Source organism: Enoplosus armatus, chromosome 19 (genome assembly GCF_043641665.1).
Source record: "Enoplosus armatus isolate fEnoArm2 chromosome 19, fEnoArm2.hap1, whole genome shotgun sequence".
In the NCBI taxonomy this organism is placed as follows: domain Eukaryota; kingdom Metazoa; phylum Chordata; class Actinopteri; order Centrarchiformes; family Enoplosidae; genus Enoplosus; species Enoplosus armatus.
The window spans coordinates 8,278,925-8,304,429 of NC_092198.1; the positions used below are offsets into that span (position 1 = coordinate 8,278,925).

Consider the following 25,505-nt stretch of genomic DNA (forward strand, 5'->3'; position numbering starts at 1 on the left):
TAGCACGACTAGGTAGTTCAATAATGTAGTAACAGTAATTTAATTTGCAGTCACAAGAACAAATATATATCAGTGGTATGGCCGAGACACGAAAGAATCATTGTTACTGCACATTCCTCTCTAAGTGCACAGAAGTCATTGATATAACCCTGAATCAATATGCCATTATGTTCCTGCATGACTCAGGGTGTTTTCTGTGCTCATCATTCAATTGGTACATTCCACGGCATCCAATGAGCTTTAGTTAACAATGTATATCTATATGGAGACAGATAGTCATCCAGTGCACCATTTGCTGATACTTTGACATCTTGAAAAGCTGTAGAGTCCTCTGGTGGTCACCTAGAGAACAATTTCTTCCCTCTGCAGCTCATCACAGCTCAGTCTGACTGCAGTGCATTTTCTGTGTCTTGTAAAATAAATAAATGAATATGTTTCAATACCTTAGTTAAAAAGCAGCTTTTTTTAGTTTTAGTTTCCATCGCATGTTATTTCCTTTTTTACACAGACTCAGATCTATTTAGGTTTTGTTCTGTCTTTAGTTTTCCGTCTCTGTTGAGTCCTCTGAGACTTGTTTGTTATAAAACGAAAGCTGTAAACTAAATAAAAGTGATCTTGTTCTTGCAGGCAGCATGGATGTAAGTACCTCATTAAATCCTCAGATCTCTACTCTGGTGAGAATGAAACAAATCATTGTTCTCCACATTTTTCCATATAAATATAAATGTGTAAATCTTTGCTTATGTCAACTGGCCATGTTTGCAAATGCAAGTTGGTGTCCTCCATCCTGTCCACCCTCTCTCTTCCCCGTATCTCCGTCCTGGCCCCTGAACCCTCTCCCTCTCCATCTTCCCCCTCTCCTCCTCCCTCTCAGCATTCTGATGCTCTGTGTGGCAGCTGCCCGTCTGGTTCTGCCCCACAGGCTAACGGCCTTTGGCCCAGCCTGCCGCCGTCTGGAGTTGGGTTCCCTTCATGGCCGGGACAGCCCACCCAGCCTCCACCATGCTGGACTGGCCAATCGAACACACCCTGCTGGCCTGGGACACAACCTGCTCCGTTCTCTTACCCTGCACCAATTTCAGTCCCAGCCCCGGCTCAAGCTGTAACACCAGCCCTTGCACCTACCCCAACCATAGTTCCAGCTCCGGCTCCAGCTCCAGCTCCAGCTCAAATTCCAGCTCCGGCTCCAGTGCAACCCTGCCAGCCTTGCTGGCCAGGCACCCAGTACCAGCCTCCCCAGCCACCAGCTCCAATTCAAGCTCAAGTCCCTGCTCAAATTCCAGCTCCAACTCCAGTCCCAGTACCAGCACCTGCTCCTGCTGCCGGCATCCATCCAAATGTACCAGGGTGGCCTGCCCACCCTGGTTGGCCTTATAACCCAGGACAGTCAGGATGGCCTGGTCAGAGTCCATCTTTCATGCCTCAACACTGGCTTCCACCCACATCTGGACCTCTTGTGAGTCAAACAATCCTCTTTGCAAACATGCAGGAAAGACAGAGACTTAAAGAGATGTGTGTTTGCGCACTTGCTGCTTTACAATTCAGGTTGTTTTAATGGTATTCTCTCTCTCTTGCTTTGTAGAGTGTGCCATACAACTTGAACCTGGCCCGAGGAGTCTACGACAAGATGATGATGACCATCTTGGGCCATGTCAAACCTAATGCTAAAATGTAAACTATGTGTACTTAGATTGCTTCTTTTTCCTATATACTCATTGTTTCCATATTCCAAGTTCATATTGTTACATTTTAGTCTCAAAATTCATACAAAATATAAAAGTCTGACCAGTTGGTGAAGGACAGACATATTGTACACAAAAGTGACGACACAGCGTCAGTGAAGGTCTAACCAGCATTGATGTTCCACAGGTTCACAGTGAACTTTCTGAGAGGCAACGACATTGCCTTTCACATCAACCCCCGCTTCAGCGAGGGGGGCAAACAGGTGCTGGTCCGTAACCACAAAATGGGGGAGCGCTGGGGCTCAGAGGACAGGGACCTGAAGGGACCCTTTCCCTTTGCTCTTGGGAGCCCATTTGAGGTGAGTGTAAGATGTAGGAATCAGATTGGGGGGGGGATTGAAAAGTGATTAATGCTTAAAGATGCTATGTGTAGCATGTTAGCGTCAATAAATCATTACCACATTCATTTGGAGACATATGTTCACCTGAAGGAAAGTGTGAGTGTCCACCGTAGCTTTACCACAAATAAATGACATAAACAGAAGCGACTAATCCTTTTAACTCTCTTTAGTCTCATTTGTTTGTGGTAAGAATTTCACAATGATGTGTTGATGTTTCAAAATGCTACACATGGGGCCTTTAACTGAATCTAGGTCACTTTCTCATGGTTAACGTCAGGCTAACGTTTGGAAAAGATGGAAAGGGTTGGAAAGTCGTATGTGCAGGCGGGTCCTAGATAAGGGAACTGCTGTACTGCAGGATGCCTCCTGGAGGTCAGTGGGGGTCTCATGTTGCTCAATAACATCAATAACAAGTGTGCTTTACAGGCATCGCCAAGAGGTTAATTCTGTCAAACAGTCTCTGTGTCCATGTTTACTGACAGCAATTACAACTAGGTTCATACACTTTTCCTTCAGTCTTAGTATTTTTCAATTAGTAAAGTTTAATTTTCTGGAACTTGCACTGATATTAAATCACCCTAATTATACTATACATATACTTTTAGGGGGTTCTTCAGTTAGAAGATTTGGCCCTGCAGAATGACTTTTCCTAAATGAAATCATGAAAAAATTAATTTTTTTCTTTGTAAATGTGCCCTGCATGTAAGCCAATTCAGTCTTGATGGAAGTAATACATTATTCATGTTCTGCTCTGGTACAGATGAAGATCCTGTGCACTCGTGAGGCGTTCAGGGTGGCAGTGAACAACATCCCTCTGTTTGAGTTCCGATACCGCGTCAGAGAGCTCAACCAGATTGACAGAATCAACATCCTGCACGACGTCGTTCTCACATACGTCAATGTGGAGACACTTCCATAGGAAGCACATTTAGTCATACAGCACATGGACCGACACATCAAGGACACAGATGTATATGAGTGTGTTGTAAATGCATATGAGCAGAAATACATACAAAGTCAAATAGAAATTTGCACACACACACACACACCGCCTATAGGATCTTGCAAGAACTTAAACTTTACCATGTATTTATCACAATGCTTAAAGTTCGAACTACTATGTGTGTTAGTATGTGATGTAATATTGATATTGACATGAGCTGAGCTCATTCTATAATATGCTTCAATAAGCTCAAACTCCTTCCTACCATTTTAACCATTTGACAAAAGCTTTCTTTTTCAGTATGAAGATGCTACTGTATTTATTGAGTACAATATTTTCCATCTAATTAAAGTGCTACTAACTGAGAATTATAAATGTAACTATATTGCCAAACAACAATGAGGAGTTCTATTAGATGGCCATTAGGCTCTGTTAACTGTAGTGATTCTTGAATAAAATCATCAGAAATCTGGTCCAATGTTTTCATTATTTATTTCTTTTAAAGAGAGCTTAAAGAACAGTGCAACAGCTTGAAACTGTATGACAGCAGCAGAAGACAAATCTCTTTCAGAGAAATATAAAATCCCAGTAGAACATTAAAATCAGCACTACAAAAACTTGCATAAATGTACAGAAGACTAACAGACTAGTTATGATTTGCTTAAAGCAAAGAAAACTGCTTTAAAGTCACCGATGCAGTACTCTGCAATCAGGGAGACACCATCGGCACAAAAACATGAATTACACAGCCTAAACAAAACATCTTCCCAGGTCCGTCATCTGACACTTACCTCATACCTCAATATGACCATTTCTATCCTCACACCTTAATCTAACTTCCTCTAACATCCCACTTTTACATACTTTACCTTACGACAAATTTCAAATTATAGGAAAAATCATTAGAAAAGTATTTCTGTCCTTTAATTGTTACATTTTGGAATGTATCACTGAAGCCTGCAGCCTCTAGGGGATGCTAATGAGGCTTTAGACTACTTAACCTTGTCCAAAACAAAACCATCTTTAACATGACCACCTAAACAGGATGAATTTTGTGACCCAAACATAGTTTTTAGCTAACCTCTGCTCTTCGTGTAACTTCATCATCTTTGTCCCTCTGGTGTCTCCCTTCTTAACAATCGTGATTCATTACACTTATGAAATTTGATTTCAAAGAGTGGAGAACAGACAAAGAAGAGCTATGGCAACTTGAAAAATAAGGCAAACTTTTTCACTCGTTCTTCTTTCAGTGCATAATACTCAACATTCACTTTTTCTCAGCTTCTCCAAACATAATGACATCTCATCTGCATTCAGTCCATGAATACAGCTCCAAAAAAGATGTGCAAATAACAAGTGTGCAATTCACAGTGCTACTGTATGTGCATGTGTCGGGCTCCTACTAGGTTATGTGCATACAGTACAAACACATAGCAAACATCAGTCCGTCTCAAGTCTTGGTATCTAGTCTCCTCTCCACAGACTTCAGCAGCAGCTCAGCGTACTGCTCCAGGAGAGCCAGGGCCTTGTCTCCCTCACCTGTGACCCCTTGGTCCACTCGGGGCCCCTCACACTGTGTGGTGGGGTGAGGCAGTGAGTCCAGCTCAGCCTTGACCGTGAACAGAGCTTCAGACAGGATGCTCCTTATTTCTTGTTGATCTTCACAGGGCTGTTGGCCGGATTGTAGCACCTGGTTTTAATGAATACATGCATATAAAAAACAGACAGGCAGCGAGTGAGACAGACAGACAGACAGACAGACAGTGTCTTTCCCTTTGATCTGATCATCAGATTATAGATAAAACGGCCAGTGCTCAAACATACGTCTATGTAAGCAGGGTTTTAACTGACGATTGTTTTCATTATTGATGAATCAGTCAACAGATTTGTCAGTCAACAGAAATGAATTGAAAACTATTTTGATAATAAGATTAATTGTTTAGGTCATTTTTCAAGGAAAAACGTTTTGTGGTCCCAGCTTCTAAAACATGATGATTTTCTGTTTTTCTCTGTTTTATTTCATTGTAATTTGAATATCTTTGGGTTTTGGACTGTTAGTCAGACAAAAGAAGACGTTTAAAGAGGTCAACTTGGACTTTAGGAACTTGTGATGGTCATTGTTCACTTTTTTTTGACATTTTATGGACCAAATGATGAAACGGGGAAATGATCAGCAGTCCTCGAGCAACTGAACCCTGACTTGGGGCGCTTTGTCTGTTAAGGTAGAAAAGTGCTATGTAAATGTAGTCCATGTATCTACTCCCCTTTTATCCTCCCTATCTTTCTTCCCAATATATTTTCCTTTGAGGCTCTCTCAACCCCCCACATCTCCCCTCTTTCTCATTTTCATACACACATAAAGACACACACACACACACACTCACTGACCGTAGTGTAGAGCATGATGGTTTTCCTCAGACTGTTATGAAGCTCAGAAACAGCCTGCCTACAAGTTTCCAAGGTGATAGAGTGATCTGCAGAGAGAGAGAGAGAGAGAGAGAGAGAGGGGACTCTTTCAAGTATAGCCCAGCAGTGTGCACAAAGACGCACATACTTATACACACAAACACACAGTTATCGAGCGGAGTAGGCCCACAGTAAATGTTGAGCAAAAGGTTGAAGAGCATTAAAAGAAAAAAACAACACAAAAACAAGAATAAACTTGGTGGCAGAAAAGAAAACTATAGAAAAAGCCCACGAGGAGGCTGCTGTACAAAGCCAGAGAGCAGGAGCTGTGTGAGCTGTGAAACTGGGGGAAAAATGATTTCACAGTTTACATCCTCCGGCAAAACACAGCTGTAGGTACAAATGTGGACCGGATATCACTTAATGGCATTTACGGTTTCTCTGTTTTCAAATTGAAATAAAGTCTGTTGCCTTTGCGAGGCAGTTATCATCCACAGAACAGCAGGCACAGGAGCATGAAGAACAGGATGAGGAAGTTATTTTAAGATTCAGCTCAGCATTTGAACTCCAACGAGATACCTTTGTTTACTGAGTAAGTGAGCAATGGGAGGAAAACAATCTGCAGTGGCACTCTATATATCATAGCACAATGTTAAATAATAGGCAAATACTGTATTAACATCAAAAGGGAGCATTGATGTGTTAAAATCTTTCTATGAGATTATGAGGTACAACATCCTGTGTGCATCCTGTGACATGGATGACGTGAGGGGTCCAACATGTAAAGGGTCTGTCCTTTGAGGAAGTGTGAATGTGCTTAGCAAATTTTATAGCAATCACCTGTTTAGATTTTGATGAGTGTTCAAATGGAATATCAAACCTGTTGCTTGAAATCTCGCTGTTTTGTTGGATAGTAATTTAAGTTTAGAGCAGCGTGGCACAAAGCTTGTTCAATCATGTTCTTCATCATCTTAGAAATGTTTCAAAAACACAATCTATCTTAATCTTCAAAGACACGGAGACCACTTTACATGCTTTTATCTCCTCACGGCTTGATTACTGCAATAGCCAAAACACTCAGGATGTGAAGACATGCAGCGAGGAAGAGGAGGATAGGTTAATGACAGAGTTCTGGTGAGGCCAGACCTGGCTGGGGGTCAGCGCTCGATGTGTGGGTCTGTTCAGGCACCAGAGGGCACTCTTTGGCTACAGCCACCTGTCCCGGCTCCATGGCACTGGGAAGAAACGTCAGACATGTGTGTCAGTTACTGTGTTAATGCTGATTTTTTAGAAATCAGATTGAAAGAGTAGAAAAGACACAGCAAATAAAATCTGCTCAATACTGCAACACCCCCCTGTGTAAGGCAGTTATGTAATGGCTAATTGAAGACAATAAGTGACTAGTTAAAAAAAGACCTTGTACCTCTCTGAAACCGAGCCTCTCTTCAGCTTGACTGGTAGTGAACTTGGAAAGGAAGAATCCAAACTTAGCGACAGAGTCCTGCCCAGTGCTGAAGACAACAAGATACATAATCACACATACATATACAATATCACACATTTGGCGATCTGCTTTTTAGTTCCTTGTGTCACATCTACAGTATATGGCCGGCTGTCTAACCTTGACTGTTTCCTGGAGTAGGTTTAACGTCACATTCAGGGTCTATGGTAGGAGTAGAGGCCCTCGGCGGGCCTCCAGGACAACCTGAGCTCGGCGCCACATCCAGGCAGAGGCTGCGGCAAGGGCTGAGAGGCTGTTTGGGGAGCGGGATGCGAGAGGGCGGGATGTTCTGGGTAAAAGGAGAGGGTGAAACTGTAGCTGTAGGATGGGGAGGAGTTGGGGAGGTACTGTTTGATAGAGGACATGACAAGCCGGATGATGTTGATGAGACAGTGGAGGGGAAAGCGGCAACAGGAGACGAGGCGAGGAGGGGAGGTTCGACCTCCAGCTCCCCGCACGACCTCCTGGCCCTGTGGAAGGAGGGGGAGCAAGGTGGGGAGCCCATCTGGATACACTCTCCCACCGAGGAGGAGCGGCTGCTTTTGGCCATGGAGCTGGCAGTGGGGTTCATGTAGGAGTGCTGGGGTTTGAGTTTGGGGCTCTCCCAGGGCAGGGGCGACCGGGGAGTCTGTGGGGACCCAGAGGAGGGTGAAGAAAAGTGGAAGGAAGGCATGGTAGTGTCCTGATCCAGGAAAAGCTGCTGAGGTCTCTTGCGCAACTCCCTTCCGTCACTAGAGGGCACAGGGGAGTTCAGAGCTGGAGAAAAAAAATGTAAAAGTAGAGATTAAAGACTTGTTTTCAGAAAATAGAGGTCCATTTTATTATGTTCTTTCAAATTGTTATGAATTAACTGAATTACTTTCAGAATTACATCATATAAATTAATTACTTCTGACTTCTCTCCACATATTTCACAGAAGAACCCCATGCAAATTATGTTTAAATACACTCTTGAGGCAGTTTAACTGTCTCACAATGGACACCTAATGGAACTAATGGAGCTCATCGAATAATAAGACCCAAGTATTACAGAAAAGGCAGAAAATATGAAGTAAGAAATTCACAAAATGATGATGAAACCTACAGTCTGAAGATAGGTTCTGGGCAGAGTGCGATTTCTGTAAACACGTCGCTCTGTCCATCAGCAACAGAGCTTTGGATGGAGGATTGGACACCCTCCACAGGTGGGACCCTGAGGTCTTCTTCTTCAGGGGTCTCAGGGTAGGACAGCAGTCTCTCTCTGGAGCATCTACCCTGCTGAGAGACAACACAGCAGCTTTAAGGTAACTTCGCATTCAATAATCCAGTCACAATAATCCGTAGCAAAAACAAGCCAAAGTAAAAAGTTGTATTGACTCGTGTTTTCATTTTCGTTTGTGTCTTTGCTACATTTTGGCCATTCTGTAGTAAATCAGTCTTGTTTATTTGCATGTCCATAATTACTTTAGATGAGAGTTCACTTTCTCCCTTCTTTTGTTTACCTTTATCCATTATTAACCTGTAAGTAACAGCAGAAATGTGCTGGTTGTAAACAGCATAAAAAACACTGTAGGCTAGCGTGACCTCAGGAAAGTCCTGTTTGTTATATTGCATTCTTGCCATGTGGACTTATTAATGTTTTCTTATCATTTATTTATGCAAACAGAGTACCGTTTGTGCTTTTTTTTCATCTTTTGCATTTATGATTCATTAATCTAAGTCTGCCAAAGCAGCACTTGTCTAAAAAGAAACCCCATGCAGCGCCCAGTCTGTGTTTTCATCTTACTTTGGCCCTTCGCTCCTGCCAGGGGACACAGGGGTCTTGTGTTCTGTGTCTCTGCTCTGATTATCTTCCATCAAAGGCCGTACTTTTGACACAGGGGGCTTAGCAAAGTGGCTGCCTTGTTCCTTCCCATGCACTTTGGCAAACAGAGGCATGCCCCTACAGAGACAGAAGGCATTACAGGGTTTGGGGAGCAGGCGAGTAAAAGGCACAATGTATTCCTCTACAGTATATACAATATAATACTATTACAGTCTAGACCTGCACTATGTGAAAAGTGCCCTGAGGTAACCTCTGTTATGATTTGGTGCTATATATGTAACATTGAATTGAACATAATACACTTTATTCGCTTTCTTGCAGTGAACGTGAAATGAGGAGATTGATTCCATTCTCATGTCTGTACGCTAAATATGAAGCTTGAGCCAGTTAGCCATTTATCACAGTTTAGCACAAAGACTAGAAATGGTAAACAGCTAGCCTGGCTACCTACTGCGCTCGACCAAGAAATAGTCCAGCTCATTGCCCCCCCTAAACCAAAGCATGTTGTTTTTATAATGTAGTTTTTGTCTAGATTAAACAAAAAAAGATAGAACATGTCAGTTGTGAGCTTTAGAGGTGCTGGTAGGTGGACTTTGTTACCTTTCGACACAACCAGGCTAGCTGTTTCCCCCCTGCTTCCAGTCTTTATGCTAAGCTAAGCTTAACCTGTCAACTAAAGGTATGTACGCTAAATATGTTGCTACAGCCTGGAGCCGCTAGCTTAGCTTAGCATAAAGACTGGAAACAGGGGGAAACAGCTTGCCTGGCTCTGTCCAAAGGCAATAAAATCTGCCTACCCTCTAAAGCTCATTAAATAACACATTATATCTTATTTGTTTAATCTGTACAAACGTAGTGAAAGCTGTTCCCCTGTTCCCAGTCTTTGTACTAAGCTAAGCTAACCAGCTGCTGGCTGTAGCTTCATATTTAGCACACAGACATGAGAGTGGTATCCATCTTCTCATCTAACTCCCTGCAAGAAAGCAAAGAAGCATATTTCTCAAAATCCTTAAATCATACAGTGATTTACAGTTAAATGTCTCGCTGCACATTCATTGTTAATACAAATAAAAAGTTAAAAACTTCCAGGGATAAAAAACAATCTTCCTACACACACAAAATTGCCCAAACATAGTTAACAATCTCATTTGAACTGACAGCTTGGCTAGATCGGGGAGGTACACAGATGGTTTAGCAGAGCAATGTGCGTGAGTCCACATGGGTTTGTAATTATAGCTTATAGTCCACACTGGTCTGAAGTGGTCAACAGTACCTGTTATTATGTCCTCTGGCCAGGAAGCGTGAAGACATACTGAGTCTTGGGACTCTTCGCTGCTCAGCTGTGGACAGACATCAAGCGTTAGAAAAAACAAAAAGGAAAATGGAGACAGTCGCAGAGAGAGAGAGACGAAAAACACAGTGACACATAGATGAGACTGTTTGGCCTCTCCTACCCATGCTGCATCCCTCTGCCAGCGTCTCAAAGTTCTGCTTGAGGAAATCTTCTCGACTGCGGTCAGCAGTGCCAGTCACTGTCCTCAGAGCCTCGTCCATACTTGTCACTTCTGCCTTTTGCTCCTCTTCCTCCCTCTCTTCATTCTCCTCATCAGAGCTGTCCTGGCTCAGGGACTCCACATCTGCAGAATCTGAAGTCACGAAGGAGAAAAAGGTACAGCCGAGGCACAATGAAGAGAAAAAAACCCTTTCCAAAAACTCCTTGACCTTGGTACATCTACTGCATACAGCAGGTAGGTGCCAGATAATCCTAAACAAATGACCAGCCAGAACACTGCGGCTTATGTGGTAGTATTATCTGACACATTTCTATCAGGTCTGAAACTGTAAAAATCTGAAGCCTCTGTGTGCACAAATCCCTCTTGGCGGGTATCGGCTTTACTGTACGTTGAAGAGATATCATGGCTTTCATGTACATTTTAGCTTTTCATTTTAAATCCAGCACTTGACACACTTTGAGAAGACATTTAGAACTTGAAACAGAAATCTAGACTGATATAAATACTTAAATGTAGCACACAAGTGTGACTTTGATATTTATTTAAAATTCCTCAGACACTGGTCTGTTATATTCACGCTCATACCTTCATTGACATTTTGTACATTTAGCATCTTAAATTAATAATTACTTTGAGGCATTAGTTTGTAGAAACCGAAATCAGCGCCGTCTTGGCAGCCACAGTGTCTTTTCTGATAGAGCCACTGGGGGGTGCTAAAGTTGCGAATTTTCAGATTGTACACATACAGGAAGTAGCTTTAAATGCTAATCTTCAATTTTTGTTTTTCATGCTATCAAAAGTGAATTACAATGGAATGAATGTCAATCATAATTGTGTGTTGTTTTAACAGTTGTTTTTGTTAAAATGTATTTCATTGTTGCCATCCGAGTAAGGCCTCACCATTCAGGACACGATCCGGGCTGGACTCCCTGCTGTTGTAGCCCAGAGAGCAGGCACTGTCTGGGCTGCGGCTTTCCTGGCTCTCACTGCGGATCCCTCGCCCTTGGATCCTGCAGTGCTGCTCCTTCACCATGTAATCACTGACGTATGAAAACAGAGAGAGAAAGGGAAACAATGAGGAACAAGGGGTGGAGGGTATGCATTAAACCGAGAATAGAAGAGCGCTTTTGTTCTCTTTCAGCGTCACGGTGATCACTTGAGTGAAACTGTGTGTACTGAGTGGGGATCTACCTGCCCCGTGGACTTTTATCGTCCTCGTTCTCCTCGGGGTACAGCACAGCTCCGTCAGACCCCCTGATGCCCTTGGATGGGTGTGAGGACAGCCAGTCAGCATGTGGCCAGGGCCGATGCCTCTTGGCTCTCTCCTGTAACTGCAGCTGCAGAAAATTAGCATAGGTGACTTAGCAGTGCAATTACACACACACATGGATCCATATGGACAGCTCTTTCTCCCTCTCTCTCTCTCTCTCTCTTAGACATAGATCCATGCATACCATGGGCTCCTGGAGGCTGGACGTGCTCTGTCTCTCTCTGTCATGAGGGGGGCAGTTGGAATTTTTCTTGTGAGCAAAGGTCTCTAGCTGCCTCAGGTCCAGCATGGATTTGACCATCACCTCCAGAGAGCCCATACGGTGAGACCAACGCCTCCGGGGACGCTTAGAGGAGTCAGGAGTCAACTGGCTGGCGACTCCGTGCTAGAAAGGACATACAGAAGACGTACAAGTTGACACAGTGAACCGTAATTTCTATTGTAAAAGACATGAAAAATGTCAAACAGCAGTTCTGGAGATTAAAGCTGACAAATACTAAAAGTGTCAGTTTCCCTACAGATGTACACATCTCAGATGAGGTTGTCTGATCTAGATTTTAGTAGCCCTGCTCTGGCTGTGTATTTCAGAATGGATTTCACATAGCTTTTCATCACTGTTAAGACTCAGCAGGGTATTTCCCCCCGGTACATCACAGAGGATTTAATCTCATGTATGGCAGAGTGAAGCCCTAGATCCTTAAACCACTTCAGTCCTTCTGAACCGATACTGACAGAAAACTAAAAGAGACAGTAGCAGCTGAAGCGTTCATCAGCTGTCCATTCTACATACTTAGCAGCATGTACTCATTATTATACGCTGTTACTAACAATAATTAAGTATTTGTCAGGAACTGAATTATGGACAAAACGTTTTTGGTAACGTTGTTTGATCTAACTTCCAATGATATAAGAAAAAAACACACACAAGAAAAATATCTGGGAATATTAAGATGCAAAAATGTCATAATGTCAATTAATGATAATTTGCTGTGACAATGGCCTTCATATTTAATACTTCTGGTCCAAATGCATTAAAAGGCATTTCCAGTGTCCGTTCATTTCATCTGAACAGTCTTTTCACATTGAATATAACCACCAACCTTTGTGGGCTCCCAGTCCTGTCCTTCATCTGAGCCACCTGTTGTGTGAAAGAGCACAACAACCAGAAGCTTAAAACATAATTAAATAATACTAGTTTGATCACTGGATTGTTTTTATCAAAAGCTACCCTCCACAGGGAGAATAAAGGACAGGATTACTTCAGATGGCAGATACTTTCCAGCGTACGTGGGTTGCACCTAAATGGACAACGTCTACCTGTATCCTCCTCTCCATGGCTGCTGTCAGAGGAAGTGTTGGCCGTGATGTCTTCCGGGTCGTTGGGGTCGTCGTTCTCTGCTCCGTCCTCCTCCTCGTGCTCGCGGTCGCTGTCAGAGGACAGACCGCCCAGGGTGGGGGCACTATACACCTCCCGCCTGGAGTGACGCAGTCAGAAGGTCGGACAAAATGATGAACATTCTGTGAGTATTCTGGCAGCCTTTATATGTGACATGAGTACACTTTCTCCTTATCACCAGCGCAACGTTTATGGAATGAATGCAATCAATGAAAGGTCCTCAGCAGTTGAAGGCAGCGTGTGTGTCGTCACCTGAGACTGGAGGTCTTGCAGGGGGGTGAGTTTGGGTTTTGTCGAAGCTGGCAGAGCCTCTCTCTCATGCTGATTGTCAGTTCTGGGGCCAGTCGCCACACAAAGATACAGCTGGGAGATAAAAAGCATTCAGGCATTAAAAATTCAACATTTCATTTCAGCTTGACTATTGAGGAGACTGTCTGCAAACACATTTCCCCGCTCATTTCCTCTGGCAGCAGTGCTGAAGATGATTTTAATTTGGGTGCTGCTCCATTCCTGCTTTTCTACAGTAGTTTTATTTTAGTGCACTATGTATATTTGGATATCTCATTGTTGTTAGAGCTCTGATTTAAAATATAGAACCAGTACTTGTTATGTTTTTAGAAATATGCCTGAATTATAATATTCTAAATACTGGATTTTCCACAGTATATTCCAGATTATTGTAGCCTAAGTGAATCCAAGGGAGCCCCTAGTAGGACCATACACAGGACTGTTTCTCACCTGTCCCCTGACACAGATATCAAATGCTTGCAGTCGTTGGTAAACTTCATCCCAGTGACAATCTCTGCAAAACAAGAAACATGGTGATATGATATTATGGTCCCTGGCAATGTTAGGTGAAAGATCATATTCCCTACTGCTATAAAAGGGTAATTTACTCACAGCTCAGTTTGACAACATAAAATCTGTGTATGTGAGGTGTAGGTGTGTGTTCTGTTACCAGAGTGTCCAAACATAGTGGCGACACACTCCCCGGTGTAGAAGTCAAAGATGCTGATGTTTTTATCGGAGCAGCTGGTGGCCACGTATTGACCTGACGGATCAAGCTGAACCTGCCAGGACAAAAGAGTTTTATAGTCAATACACTGTGTGTGTATATAGGAAGGGAATGGCATTTGGAATGTGGACCGTGTGGAAGTAAAATGTTACCCTGAGCAGACTGCCGTCCTCACTCAGTGATCCCTTGTAGAGTTTCTTCTGTTTGCCACTGTTGATGTTGAAAATCCTGCAGTCAGAAGGAAAAGAAACCTCAAAAATAATGAATTGAGTTTCTTCTAAAATTCGTTTCCCATTGCACGTGCCCACACACTCACCTGATGCAGCGGTCCTGACAGCCAACAGCAGCGTACTTGCAGGTGGGGTCGACGCTCATGTCGTACAGTGTAGTCTTCCTCACCATGTGGTGAGAACGCTTGAACTCAGTTCCTCTGTCAGTCTGTGGAACAAAACGAAACACTCAGTCAGTTCTGTGCCGGGGAGGAAGAGCTGCTGTAGCTTTAACATTCATCATTCTTCATATATGTTTACAATCTATTTATAATAGATGATAGCCATTATACTGATAGCTATCATTATGGCTAACGTCATTTGATTAAAACTAATAATTTACCTGTTTGTGCAGCAAGTAAAGCTGCACAACAAGCATTAGTTGAGTTATTCCACCTGACTGTCTCTGTTTCCAAAGTATTATAGGAACACACAAGAAAGGAACACTTTAGGTGGAATGGCGTCATTTTGATTTTATTCCAAGCAGCACCACCTTGCAGCTCATCTTGTAGCAGATGGCCCACGCATTAAGACATCTAAAAGTTGCAGTGATCAGTTTGAATCAATATCAATATATGTATCTTAAAAAAAGGGTATATACTGTACACATAGCTGATATGCTTTAAAATGCATGAAAGGAACAACATGATGTATTTGCCTCAGTTAAAGTTTGATGTAATGAATACGCTTGGTAAAGACCCAATGTGTGTTAAAATAAATCATGTCATTTTTTAAAAGTTTAGTCCATAAAAAGTCAGTGTTTGCACATCCAATCATACACACATGGTCAGAAAAGGCTATTATGGTTCATTTAGAATCCTTGAAAACACAGATCATGATAACAGACAGCACAGAAGATGCTCATTTAGGTTCTGCGAGGAGCACAGAGCTGTCACAACAAGTTTCTGACGTGAACACTCCATAAATGTCTGGACGCTGAGGAGAAGTTCTACTGAAGACTAACAAGCCATTGTTTATTGTGCTCCACAAAACTTAATGCTCATGAGTCACCGCAGTGGCCTGAATCGTGGAGAATGTTGTAACTTATGCAACTATGACCAAACAGAAACATTGTCCCAGAAACCCAGAAGCAAATGTAGAAGTCTCCTTCATCGCATTTTGTTATACAACTTGCAGTCCAAACGCCCCTTTTGTGCTACATGCTGTGGAGTTCACAAACTAACTAACAAAGCTAAATGGATTGTGTTACTGTTGTGCTGCACAGTGAGTCCTTCAATGAATTAATGAAGAATCTTAATCAAAAGCAATGAAGCAGAAAAGATTAGCTCCTCGTTGTGTCCTTTATGGCCAGAAAGAATTGTGATATGTTTTTGGTGTAGCAAGACACTCTGCTGTTTACTCAGTTTTCCTCTGTACCAAAATTAAGCAGGAATCAGGAATGCAAATAAATTTGTCATATTCAAAGAATAGATTGGCATTTTAGGAAACACTTTGTTGCCGGGAGTTGGAGGAAAATATCAATACCACTCTCATGACTATGGTAAATATGTAGCTGGAGCCAGAAGGCACTTAGCTTAGTTAGCACAAAGACTGGAAACAGGGGGAAGCAGCTAGCCTGACTAGCTACATGTCTCTTTAGTTTTTGTACAGAATAAACAAACAAGATTTAACGTGTCTTTTTGGACAGAGTCAGGCAAGCTGTTTCCCCATGTTTCCATTGTTTGTGCTAAGCTGACTCCAGCTGCATATTTAGTGTACAGACGTGAGAGCGACATTGATCTTCTCATCTAACTCAAAAAAGCAAAATAAATTATTACATAACAAGTAATATAATTCCATTTTAGGGGCATGATTTTTATTTAGTGCATTAACATTGTTATAGTAACAATATTGTGTTGATAAGAAATTCTACAAGAGATGTGGAAAGATACGTTTGATGATTGGAGCTGATGGACTGAACCTGGCTCAGACGTTTCTTACCTTGTGTGCAGTGCGGAAATAGATGCTCTTGTCTGCCCCACAGCTGATCATCCTCACCTTGTTGTCATTGGCTAAAGAAAGATAAATACATATTAAAAAACTGAGTTATTACGGCTTGTAGGCAATGCAAGAAATGATGCTAGTCTCCATCAATCAGCTACGACAAGTGTTTTCAAAAGAATTTACAAATAAAAAGAAATAAGAAAATAAAAAAAGTACACAAAAGAAAAGCCTTTGCTTATAACCAACAAAGCTCCACCTGACTACACATGTATAGTTGTCATGTATTATCTAAACAAGCAGTGCTGCAAGCGGAATAAAAGAGGCACTTTGTGTGGGACTGAATGGAGATGAAAGCGAGGATTAAGAAAAGATTAGCTGTCAGATGTTGACAGTATCTCAAGTGGCTCACCAGCAAAGCGGACAGCTGTTATGGATGAAGAGTGCTCGTCGAGTGTCTGCACCAGACTGTAGTCATCCTCAGCATCCAAGACATGGATCAGACGGTCCCTGCTAGCTGTGGCCAGCAGTTTCAGACCTGACAGTAATAAGGCGACTTAATCACATATCGTATACAAGGCCAGTGCACAAATATTCTTCAAGCGTGCCATCATTATAATCACTCACACAGTCCCATAAACACACTGACCTGTTTCTGGTTTACTGTATTCAAGACAGAGGATCTCAGCATCGTGGGCCTCCACTTTCAGAATCTCCTCCATGCTGCTGAGGTCATGAACCCTGCAGAATATAAATTCACGTTTTTTTAGGATGGAGGTCGCCTCAGTCAGCCGTTAGCGTCAGTATTAGCCTTCTTGTCCTACCTCAGCATCCCGTTGCGATCTCCAGATGCCAGGTGTTTGCCGTCTGGACTGACGCAGATGGTCCTGATGCCCGTCCTGCTTTCTGCTGTCTGTCCATCACCTGGTTTGTCTGCATTCGCATTTGTCGCACACTCTGGATCCAGCAAGGCGCCAGTGTTTCCATCTATGTAGATTATATTCAGGAGATCCTGCAAAGCGATGGCAGATAGAGAAATTACCCATTACAGGGAGAATTTGTACTTTGCCATGAAGACGTATGGTATTTGAAGCCAAACTCACACTGCTGAGGATGTTCTGAGAATGAACGTGAGTTTGTGTCCAATCATTCATGCGCCAGAGTCTGATGGTGTTGTCAGCTGAGCAACTAAGGAATGCACCTGATGACAAATCAGCTCCCAATTCCCCGGGAACATCTGGGAACATCTGAGGAAGGGCGAGAGAGAAGGTGTTTTTTATAGGCTTTTTTATAGGCTAAACAGTTCAGATTTATAAAATACCCATGCTGTGCCATATATTTACCTCACTATGGAGCATTGTCATGAACTATAATCATAAACTTTGGTATTTCTCCATTCCAAATGCATGTTGTTGGTCGTGAAAATGTCAAAAAAGTCAAAATCACGGCTCAAAAACTGCAAAGTTCTACCTATAATACATGATATTAAATAATACATACATAGCTTTTACAATGTAATTACCAAGAATACAAATGTATAAGAATACCAATATATAATAATATATATTAGTATGTTCAGTAGAGTAATGAACTGCCCAAAGCGGCCCATTGGCATTGGGGTGATATTAATCAATCCCACAATGTTCCCTGAATCCAACATTCAATCCACTGTATCATTACTAACTACACACTGAATCAGGGGCTGGTGTCACTTCCTCCTGCCTGTTTACCTCCAGGTCCGCGACACAGGCAGCATGGAAGAGGGCAGAATGCACCTTCCCCACCCTGTTGACATCTCTCACATCCCACACATACAGACTGTGGTCGTTATATACACAGCTGAGCCAGTGGCTGACGGGGTCATAGGTCACAGCGATGGCGTCTGGGTAACGGGCGTCCGTCTTGGTGGAGAACAGGTGGCTGATGGAAGAGAGATTGGGATATAATCATGATCATGGGATAACAACAGCAATGATTTTCTTAAAGATAGTCAAACATTTTAAGCAGGGACATCATATCATTTAATAACAACCACTAATCCACCACACTAAACTAGTCTTTTTGTTTCCAAACTCAAAGAAACACAACACTGTAGGAATGCATAACCCAATGCATGATATTAAATCAGATTTTTTAAAATATAAATAAACAAATCCTGCTATTGATTTTAACATTTAGGAGTTATTTAGACTGTGAAATGGTGCCGCCTGAGACAGGGAGCACTATAAATAGAGAACATTTGATCCTGCGGTGGATCCCCGCCAAGGAAAGGTTGTGTTTCCCCTGAGCTCTTCCTCACCTGGCCTCCGTGACGGCCGCAATGTTGGAGCCGAGGGGGTGCGGCCGCGGCAGCGTGCAGACAAAGTGCAGGTCGACTGGGCTGAAGGCTCGCACCGTTCCATCAGCGCAGCCACAGAAGATCATATCCTCAGACAGGGACAGAGACTGGGCCACGCCCGTCTGCAAGGCAAGACACGACACAACAGGCACATCAGCTCATTTCACAGCTCCAGCATTTACAGATGGATAAACAAAATGAAATTATAATGAAGTGTAGGTGAGTCCTCAACAGTCCTGCCTGCCAGTAATGACAAAGGTTACAGAAGGCTGCAGTGGAACATAAATACGTCCTTATTGGAATACTTCCAAACACATCCTGTACTTGTCCCTGTAGCTAATCTCTCTTTGATCCTCTGACAGACGGCAGGAGCAGGACACACACACCTTCATCTTCACCTCCTGATTAAACACCACAGCTGGACACTGACCATTATAAGCACTATTGTTTGGACAGCACTCAGTAATGCATACCTAAATATACTGTCGATTTAACTCGTAAAGGCAAATTAGGTGAGTTAAACATCCCATTAACGATGTAGACACCTACTGAATCAATAAAGAACAAAATGCATTTCATTAAAACCAGCAGCAGAGCACTTGTTGTCTTTCAAAGTTAGAAAACTGACCCGACCTTGAATTAATGCCAGGATGCCACACTCATTGATATCAATCTAATAATGAACTGAATAATGATTGGCAGCAAAATGATTGCTCCGAAGATAGGAAAGGGACTTCAACATTTGGGAAGTATGCTTGTTTGCTTTCTTGCCGAGAGTTAGATAAGAAGATCGATACCACTCTCATATCTGTCTGTTTAATATGAAGCTACAGCCAGGAGATTGTTAGCTTAGCTTAGCACAAAGACTGATAGTCAAAGACAATGACTGAGCTAAAGATCTGGACTTATCATTTATGAAAGACCTCATTAGCCCAATCAATGCACTTCTTCAAAGTCCCAACAACATGCCAAAATCCACCATCCTATAAAATTTTAATAGAAGTGGATCTCTTATTTCAGAGATATAACCTTTGTGGTTAAAACACTGCAATGAATGTTCGCACCCACATTAGGTGGGATTTAATATTTCCTGTGTGAATAACTCACCCGAAGGTCCACCCACTTGTCCAGCATCCTCTTGCTGTTAAACTCACACAGCAGGCCAGAGGAGGTAATGCAGAAGATGGACTCAGAGGTAGAGCCCCGTCCACAGGCCACATCACAGAAGAAGTTGTTCCTCAGCTCTCCCAGTAGTCCCGAGCGGCCCAGCAGAGGGACAGGAGCACTGGCCTAAATACCACCGAGAGGTGCGGGTTAGCTGATGAAGCTCAGACTTGGCGGTTAAAAAAGCTGATTACATTTGTCTGTGTATGTCGGCATTACACCCCCATCCGGTCTTTACTGCTACTTGCATGATTGACATAAACTTTATGAAATGAATACCTTGCTGGCCTTGCATTGGTCCAGATACCAGAACTTGACATGTCTGTTCCCCACAGTTACAAAGTAGGAGCTGTCCTCAGAGAAAGACACGCCTGTCACCTTACTGGACACCTTGTTGGCTGCCACCACTACATCTTTCTGCAAGAGAACAATACAACAACACAGGTTCAAATTATAGTCATCTGTGAGTTTAAGCACATTTTGATTTCCTACAAAATCTACAAAATGTACTTAATGCACCAGACAGAGCCAAGCTAGCAGTTTCCCCCAATCCTGTCATCTAAGCAAGACAGCAAATAAGCAGAAGTGTTGAGCTATTCCTTTACCATAACAAGGAACGTGTATTGCATCAATACGCAAGAGGAGCTGACTGGGGCTAAGAACTTCAGACGTACCTTCCACGCCCACACGTTGACCATCATGTCATGCTGGTTTCCAACACTGACAATGTATTTGCTGTTGGGGGAGAAAGCCACGCACGAGACGCCATATTTGTGCGACTGGAGCTCCGCCACCTGTCTCCGCTCGGCCACGTCCCACAGCCTCACCACTGGAAGGTGACCGCTCTGGAGAGGAAAGAGGGACGTGGGGGGGGGTTAACAGAGTTAATTGAGAGAAAACAGTTGATTGTTAGTAAAGAAAAGGGCTCATTCTTGTGTCTAAGCTCTGTTTTTTTGTTTTTGTCTCCAGGCTTTAAATCCACTGGAACAGGCAACATATAGTAGTCACCTGTCAGTGCAGTCTATCCAGCTCTCTAAGAGATTATCCTCTCTGTCCTCTGACCTCTGCTCACTGTGTACAGTTACTTGTCCCTCGGCCTGTTCACATAATTCTCTCTCAGGGATCAGAAGGTCAGCGGGCTATTTGTGTAGTCTCTTCTTTTAATGTGGTGGAACGACCTTGCGAAGGTCAGAGTTAGAAGGTGAGAGGAAAAGGCGGCCTGAAGGACGCTGGCAATGGATGACATTCAACTAAAGAGTGAGCTGCATACAAAGGAGACGGAGAGAAGAAAGAAAGACAAATAAATAAAAGATATGCATGTCTGCTGTGGGGCCTGTCCTTGATGCAAATTAGCCTCTGTTTGGTGAATGAGTGTGTGCGCGGGGCATTTCTTATCAGATTATTCACTCTGGAATATCTTTAACTCTTCTCCTCTTTCAAGGCTTTTAGGAAATCCTCTAACAGAGCTGCAATACTCTCAGTTTGATCTCGGACACAAAGCAGCTAAAAAGAGAACCATAATAATTCTGCTTGCTGACTATAATATTAACATTTGGCTTGGATGGTTGACCTGTGAACTTGTATACATTTCAGAATCAGAATCAGAATCAGAATCAGAATCAGAAACTGTTTATTGCCAAGTAACATACATTACAAGGAATTTGCTGTGGTCTGAAGGTGCTATTGTTTTGATAACAAATAAGTAGAATATAAAAGCTAAAATAAGAATAAGAATAAAAATTAAAAATAAGATAAGATAAATGACAACAGTGCAGTGACCAGAATAAAGTAAAGTATCCAGGTAAGGTGTCCAGTAGGGGGTGGGTGCGTTAATGTAACGCAGAGGGGACAGGGGTGATGTACGTTAATATAACGTATAAGTAGTGTTTGTCAATGTAAGTCAATGTAAGTTCGTCAGAACTTAGTCAGTATTCAGTATTCGTCAGTATTTAGTAGTTTAATATGAAAATCAGTTTAAACATTATAAAATGTGGCATCTGGCTCCTTTTAAATGGCAGCAGAACAGCCTGCCCTCATTGTATTTGGTCTTTTGAACTTTGCTCTCTGCTGTCATGGCAACCACTGCATGCTCATCCACTTACACAGAGAAGTCTTTAATCGGTTTTGATTGGCTGGGGCGGATCAAGATAGTGTGTTGTGTTGAGGCACACACTGTAACCACAACATAACTGCAGACACTTGACTGACACATTACAGTGGAACACGAGGGCCCGCCCACAATAAGACCTACATGATCACCATTAACACATAACTGTAGGCCTCCATCCTGCTGGGATACTCTCATGCTTACTCTTGTGGACAACATTATTAGTGTGTGATTTGAACAGTGTGTGCGTCCAAATGCAGAGAAAAATAAGGCAAGCTGAGAAGAACAGATAACTGCGGAGCCAGAGAATAAGGCCGACTTACTTCTCCTGTGACCAAGTACTTTCCATCGGGGGAGAAGGACAGAGCTGTGATGGTCTTTCTGTGAAAATTGAAAGACAGCTCAGCGTGGACACATGTTTGGGTAGTTTCGACAGTTCAGTGTTGTCCATGTTTAAATGCAGATCGCATTTGTATTCAACTCACCTTGAAGTGATAATGTGGTGCTGTCTGTTCTTTCTGGGGTTCAGCAAGACAACCACACACCTACACAAGGAAAAATAGAATCAAAGTTCGCCACATGTTTTTCACTGTATGATATAATAATAATTATACACATATGTTATTTGAATTGGAACAAATCTAGAAAGTCATGTTTGGTATGTATTCCCTCTGCTGAGGTAACAGTTTTTATTTAGTCAATACTTGTCCATGACTGTGTATAAAATAACAAATATTTCAATCAACGAATGAATAATTGAACTCTCTTTCCACAGTGCATACTCGTGGCATAGCTTACAGATGCTTACTGATTATATACCAAGACCTTATAAACATTTAGACTCTGATGTAACACAGAAATCCATATAGCATTACTCTAATAGCCTCTAATATGTTCAGAAGTAAGCCAAAATTGACTAATCTCCAGTTGATCCATTATTAAACTTTATTCTGTGACCTGTATTTTCCAGAAGATTACAGCACCAAATGCAATAACACTCATTCATATAATAATATTTATTAACACTGAAGAACACTTCACAGTGTGCTGAAGTTACAAAGGTTGAATGCCAATTAGAAGCATTTCTGAACTTTGAAGCAAAGTAGATTACTTAGCTTCAAACACGCCAAACTGCGTGTGACCAAATTGTGTGACTAAAGTGCAACGGTGGAATAACTGAATCATGATTCATCCATCTTTTATGTAATTGTTCTTTCCATATTCAAATTATCCAGCCACAACCATATTGTTCCCTGCCAACCGAACTTCCTCTTTACATCCTGTTCAAGAGCAGCACAGAGATCAGCGATCCACCTGTTAGTGAGCTGCTAGTTCTTTAGCTCCGTGCCAGGAAACTGCATTCCTGGTGCTACAGCTTGTGCAGCTTTGAACTGAGACAGTAGGTGGATTGCCAAACTGTGCACACATTTGGGGAGTATAAAACCTGCTAAAATGGCCGTCGGAACCAGATATAGCCTGCACACGCACACATGCACAGAAATGCCCATGCCTGCACATGCACAGACGTTGCACAATCACCAACATACACTCCTTGACACAACAATACTGTAAACAGCCATTGACCTTCTAAGTATTAATACAGCTTTGTCAGAAGATTTGAGAACAACACAAAAGAGGCTCAGTGCAATGTTTCTGTTACCCGACATGCTTGTTTTGAAACTCTGCTTTCACCCTCGTGGTGCAGCAGCAGCAGCTCCGTGGCCCCCGAGCATCGCCACTGTAGATCTAAATCCTCCAACCTGCAGCTCACACGTCTCATTTTTAAACAAGTCTGCACTGAGCAAGTTAACACAGCCAGTGTCACTGTTTGAACAGAATTAATAATACTACACAACGCTCTTTACGTCGGCATATCACTGAGAGAGTCAAAGGAAGCCTCCCTGAGGCAAGGATAAAAAGAGGCTTTGGAGTTTCTCTGATGAAAAAGCCCACAGAGCTCTCCTCCTCAGTTCCTCTGAGATAGTGCAGAGATAACACACACAAACACAGAAATTTGCACACTAAGCATCTGCGTGAGGTAGATATGATAAGGAAGCTGCGAGTGCACAGGTCAGATGTCGAGATAAGGATGCAGATCTTACCCTGCAGGATAGGCAACTAGTCCAGATCGGGGATCACAGGCCAGACAGGCCTTTCCTGAAGCAGTTATCCCAAGCACCTTCTCCAAAGTCACCTGGAGAGACAACGCAGGGATTAAGTTTTTAGTTGTTTTGTTTTTTTCTTTGAGGATTTCATCCCAGAAAGAAGTAAAAGTAGAGTTAGTTGACGGAGGGATAAATACCCAACTCCAACCAGCAGTGACGTAACTAAGCACCCTCGTCAATGAATCAAAGACAGAAATAGATTGGTTTGGTTACAACACTTGAAGACGATGGCTAAGGGTCAGCTAATGTGTCCACTTTAAATGATTTAAAGTAGTTCTGCTGTTATGTCTCCAAAAGACAAGATACAAAAAAACAATCATCTCCCTGGAATGTGATTATTCCAACTTGTGACAGCGGCCAGATGTAAAATAATATTGATTTATTATTTAGTTAGTTTGTGCACACCTGCACAAACATTTTGTATTTGTTGTGACGACTTTTTTATTCTCTGTGATAAACTAGGGAGTCTTGCATTGACGAGGCTCACATGCAGCAGAGCAAACGACAAGCTTGAAACCAAGCTGTTATCATAAATAACATTATCATTTTATCTTTAGGGTATAAAGAGATGTTTAAAAAAAAAGATGTAAAAGGTTTAACCTAGCAATTAAACACAAGATGTGACAGAAGGCAGGTTGTGCTGTCTGTCTGTCTGTCTGTCTGTCTGTCTTGGGAATTATAAAGCAGCTGTCTGCTCTATTGATTAGTCTGGAGTAACATGAATGTACCAGAGTCTACAGTGTCCTACTAACACATATATTATAATAGCAAATAATAAAAAGCACAATCAGACAAAGTCAGGCAAGCAATCAGAAGCAGGGTTTGTAGTTAGTCTCATATATTAAAGTTATATACTTTCCAGAGTATCCCCTTTTATTTACAGTTTCTAAGTTGGAACCAGTGGCTTTATTAATGGTTTATAAATCAATTACTAGTCTTAATAGATGAACAAATTTTGGGTTGCCAGGTTGTGAAAAATGCATTTATATATATATAATGCAGTTATAGATTGCAAACTGACTGCCCAAAAGTTGTTCTTATAAATGGTTTATAATTAATCTACTGTATGAAGCATGAGTACATTTTTATTAACCATTAATAAAGTCATAACTTACAACTTGTACAGCCTTTATAAAGAGTGCCTTGCTTTTATACAGTTGTACCTGTTGATCCTCTGATGTTTGGATCAATAATTACTGCAGAATTTATACTAGATTTCTGCAACACTACAAATAGAGAGGTACAACATTGCATGAATACCTTGCTGGAGAGGTTCTCCCTCCCGTTCTTCTTGTGCTTGGTTGATGGAGAACGCAGCAAGTTCCTGATGCGACTTTTAATCGTGAATCCATCTCCTGGCATCTTGTTTGCAGCCCGGCGGCACTGCTCTGAGAGCAGCGGACCATCCACTGTGACAAGCCACCGGCCAAGTGTGCGTGCTGGCCGCAGTCAGAAGTTAATGAGCGGCCGTAATGATCCTCCCACCACCCAGAGACACTACAGAGGTTTACAGAGTCGGACAGTGTCCCTGGTGCAGGGACATGTGGACGCTAATCTCTTGAGTGGGTTTGCTGTTCTGCTGCTCTGCT

The 25,505-nt window shown here is 42.4% G+C and overlaps 2 protein-coding genes across 2 annotated transcripts; one reads left to right on the top strand and one right to left on the bottom strand.

Annotated features, from left to right (window-relative positions):
* The first annotated feature begins 972 nt into the window (after positions 1-972).
* On the top strand, positions 973-3,002 carry LOC139302549 (galectin-3). Its single transcript, XM_070926258.1, has 4 exons — positions 973-1,368; positions 1,583-1,671; positions 1,870-2,041; positions 2,844-3,002. Exons 1-4 carry the CDS (start codon positions 973-975, stop codon positions 3,000-3,002), a joined length of 816 nt encoding a protein of 271 aa, XP_070782359.1.
* A 1,474-nt stretch (positions 3,003-4,476) lies between these two features.
* Positions 4,477-25,278, bottom strand: LOC139302025 (mitogen-activated protein kinase-binding protein 1-like). The gene is made up of 33 exons (XM_070925577.1): positions 25,177-25,278; positions 23,854-23,945; positions 22,237-22,296; positions 22,075-22,132; positions 20,319-20,489; positions 19,924-20,061; positions 19,588-19,770; positions 18,442-18,602; positions 17,873-18,062; positions 17,246-17,389; positions 16,967-17,154; positions 16,792-16,883; positions 16,555-16,680; positions 16,143-16,213; positions 14,249-14,370; positions 14,085-14,160; positions 13,876-13,987; positions 13,656-13,719; positions 13,170-13,280; positions 12,839-12,996; positions 12,622-12,659; positions 11,706-11,906; positions 11,443-11,588; positions 11,152-11,291; positions 10,192-10,374; positions 10,011-10,077; positions 8,699-8,854; positions 8,018-8,190; positions 7,054-7,689; positions 6,856-6,943; positions 6,579-6,667; positions 5,415-5,500; positions 4,477-4,716 (listed from the first exon to the last, which is right to left on the bottom strand). Exons 1-33 carry the CDS (start codon positions 25,276-25,278, stop codon positions 4,477-4,479), a joined length of 4,662 nt encoding a protein of 1,553 aa, XP_070781678.1.
* Between the last annotated feature and the right edge of the window lie 227 nt (positions 25,279-25,505).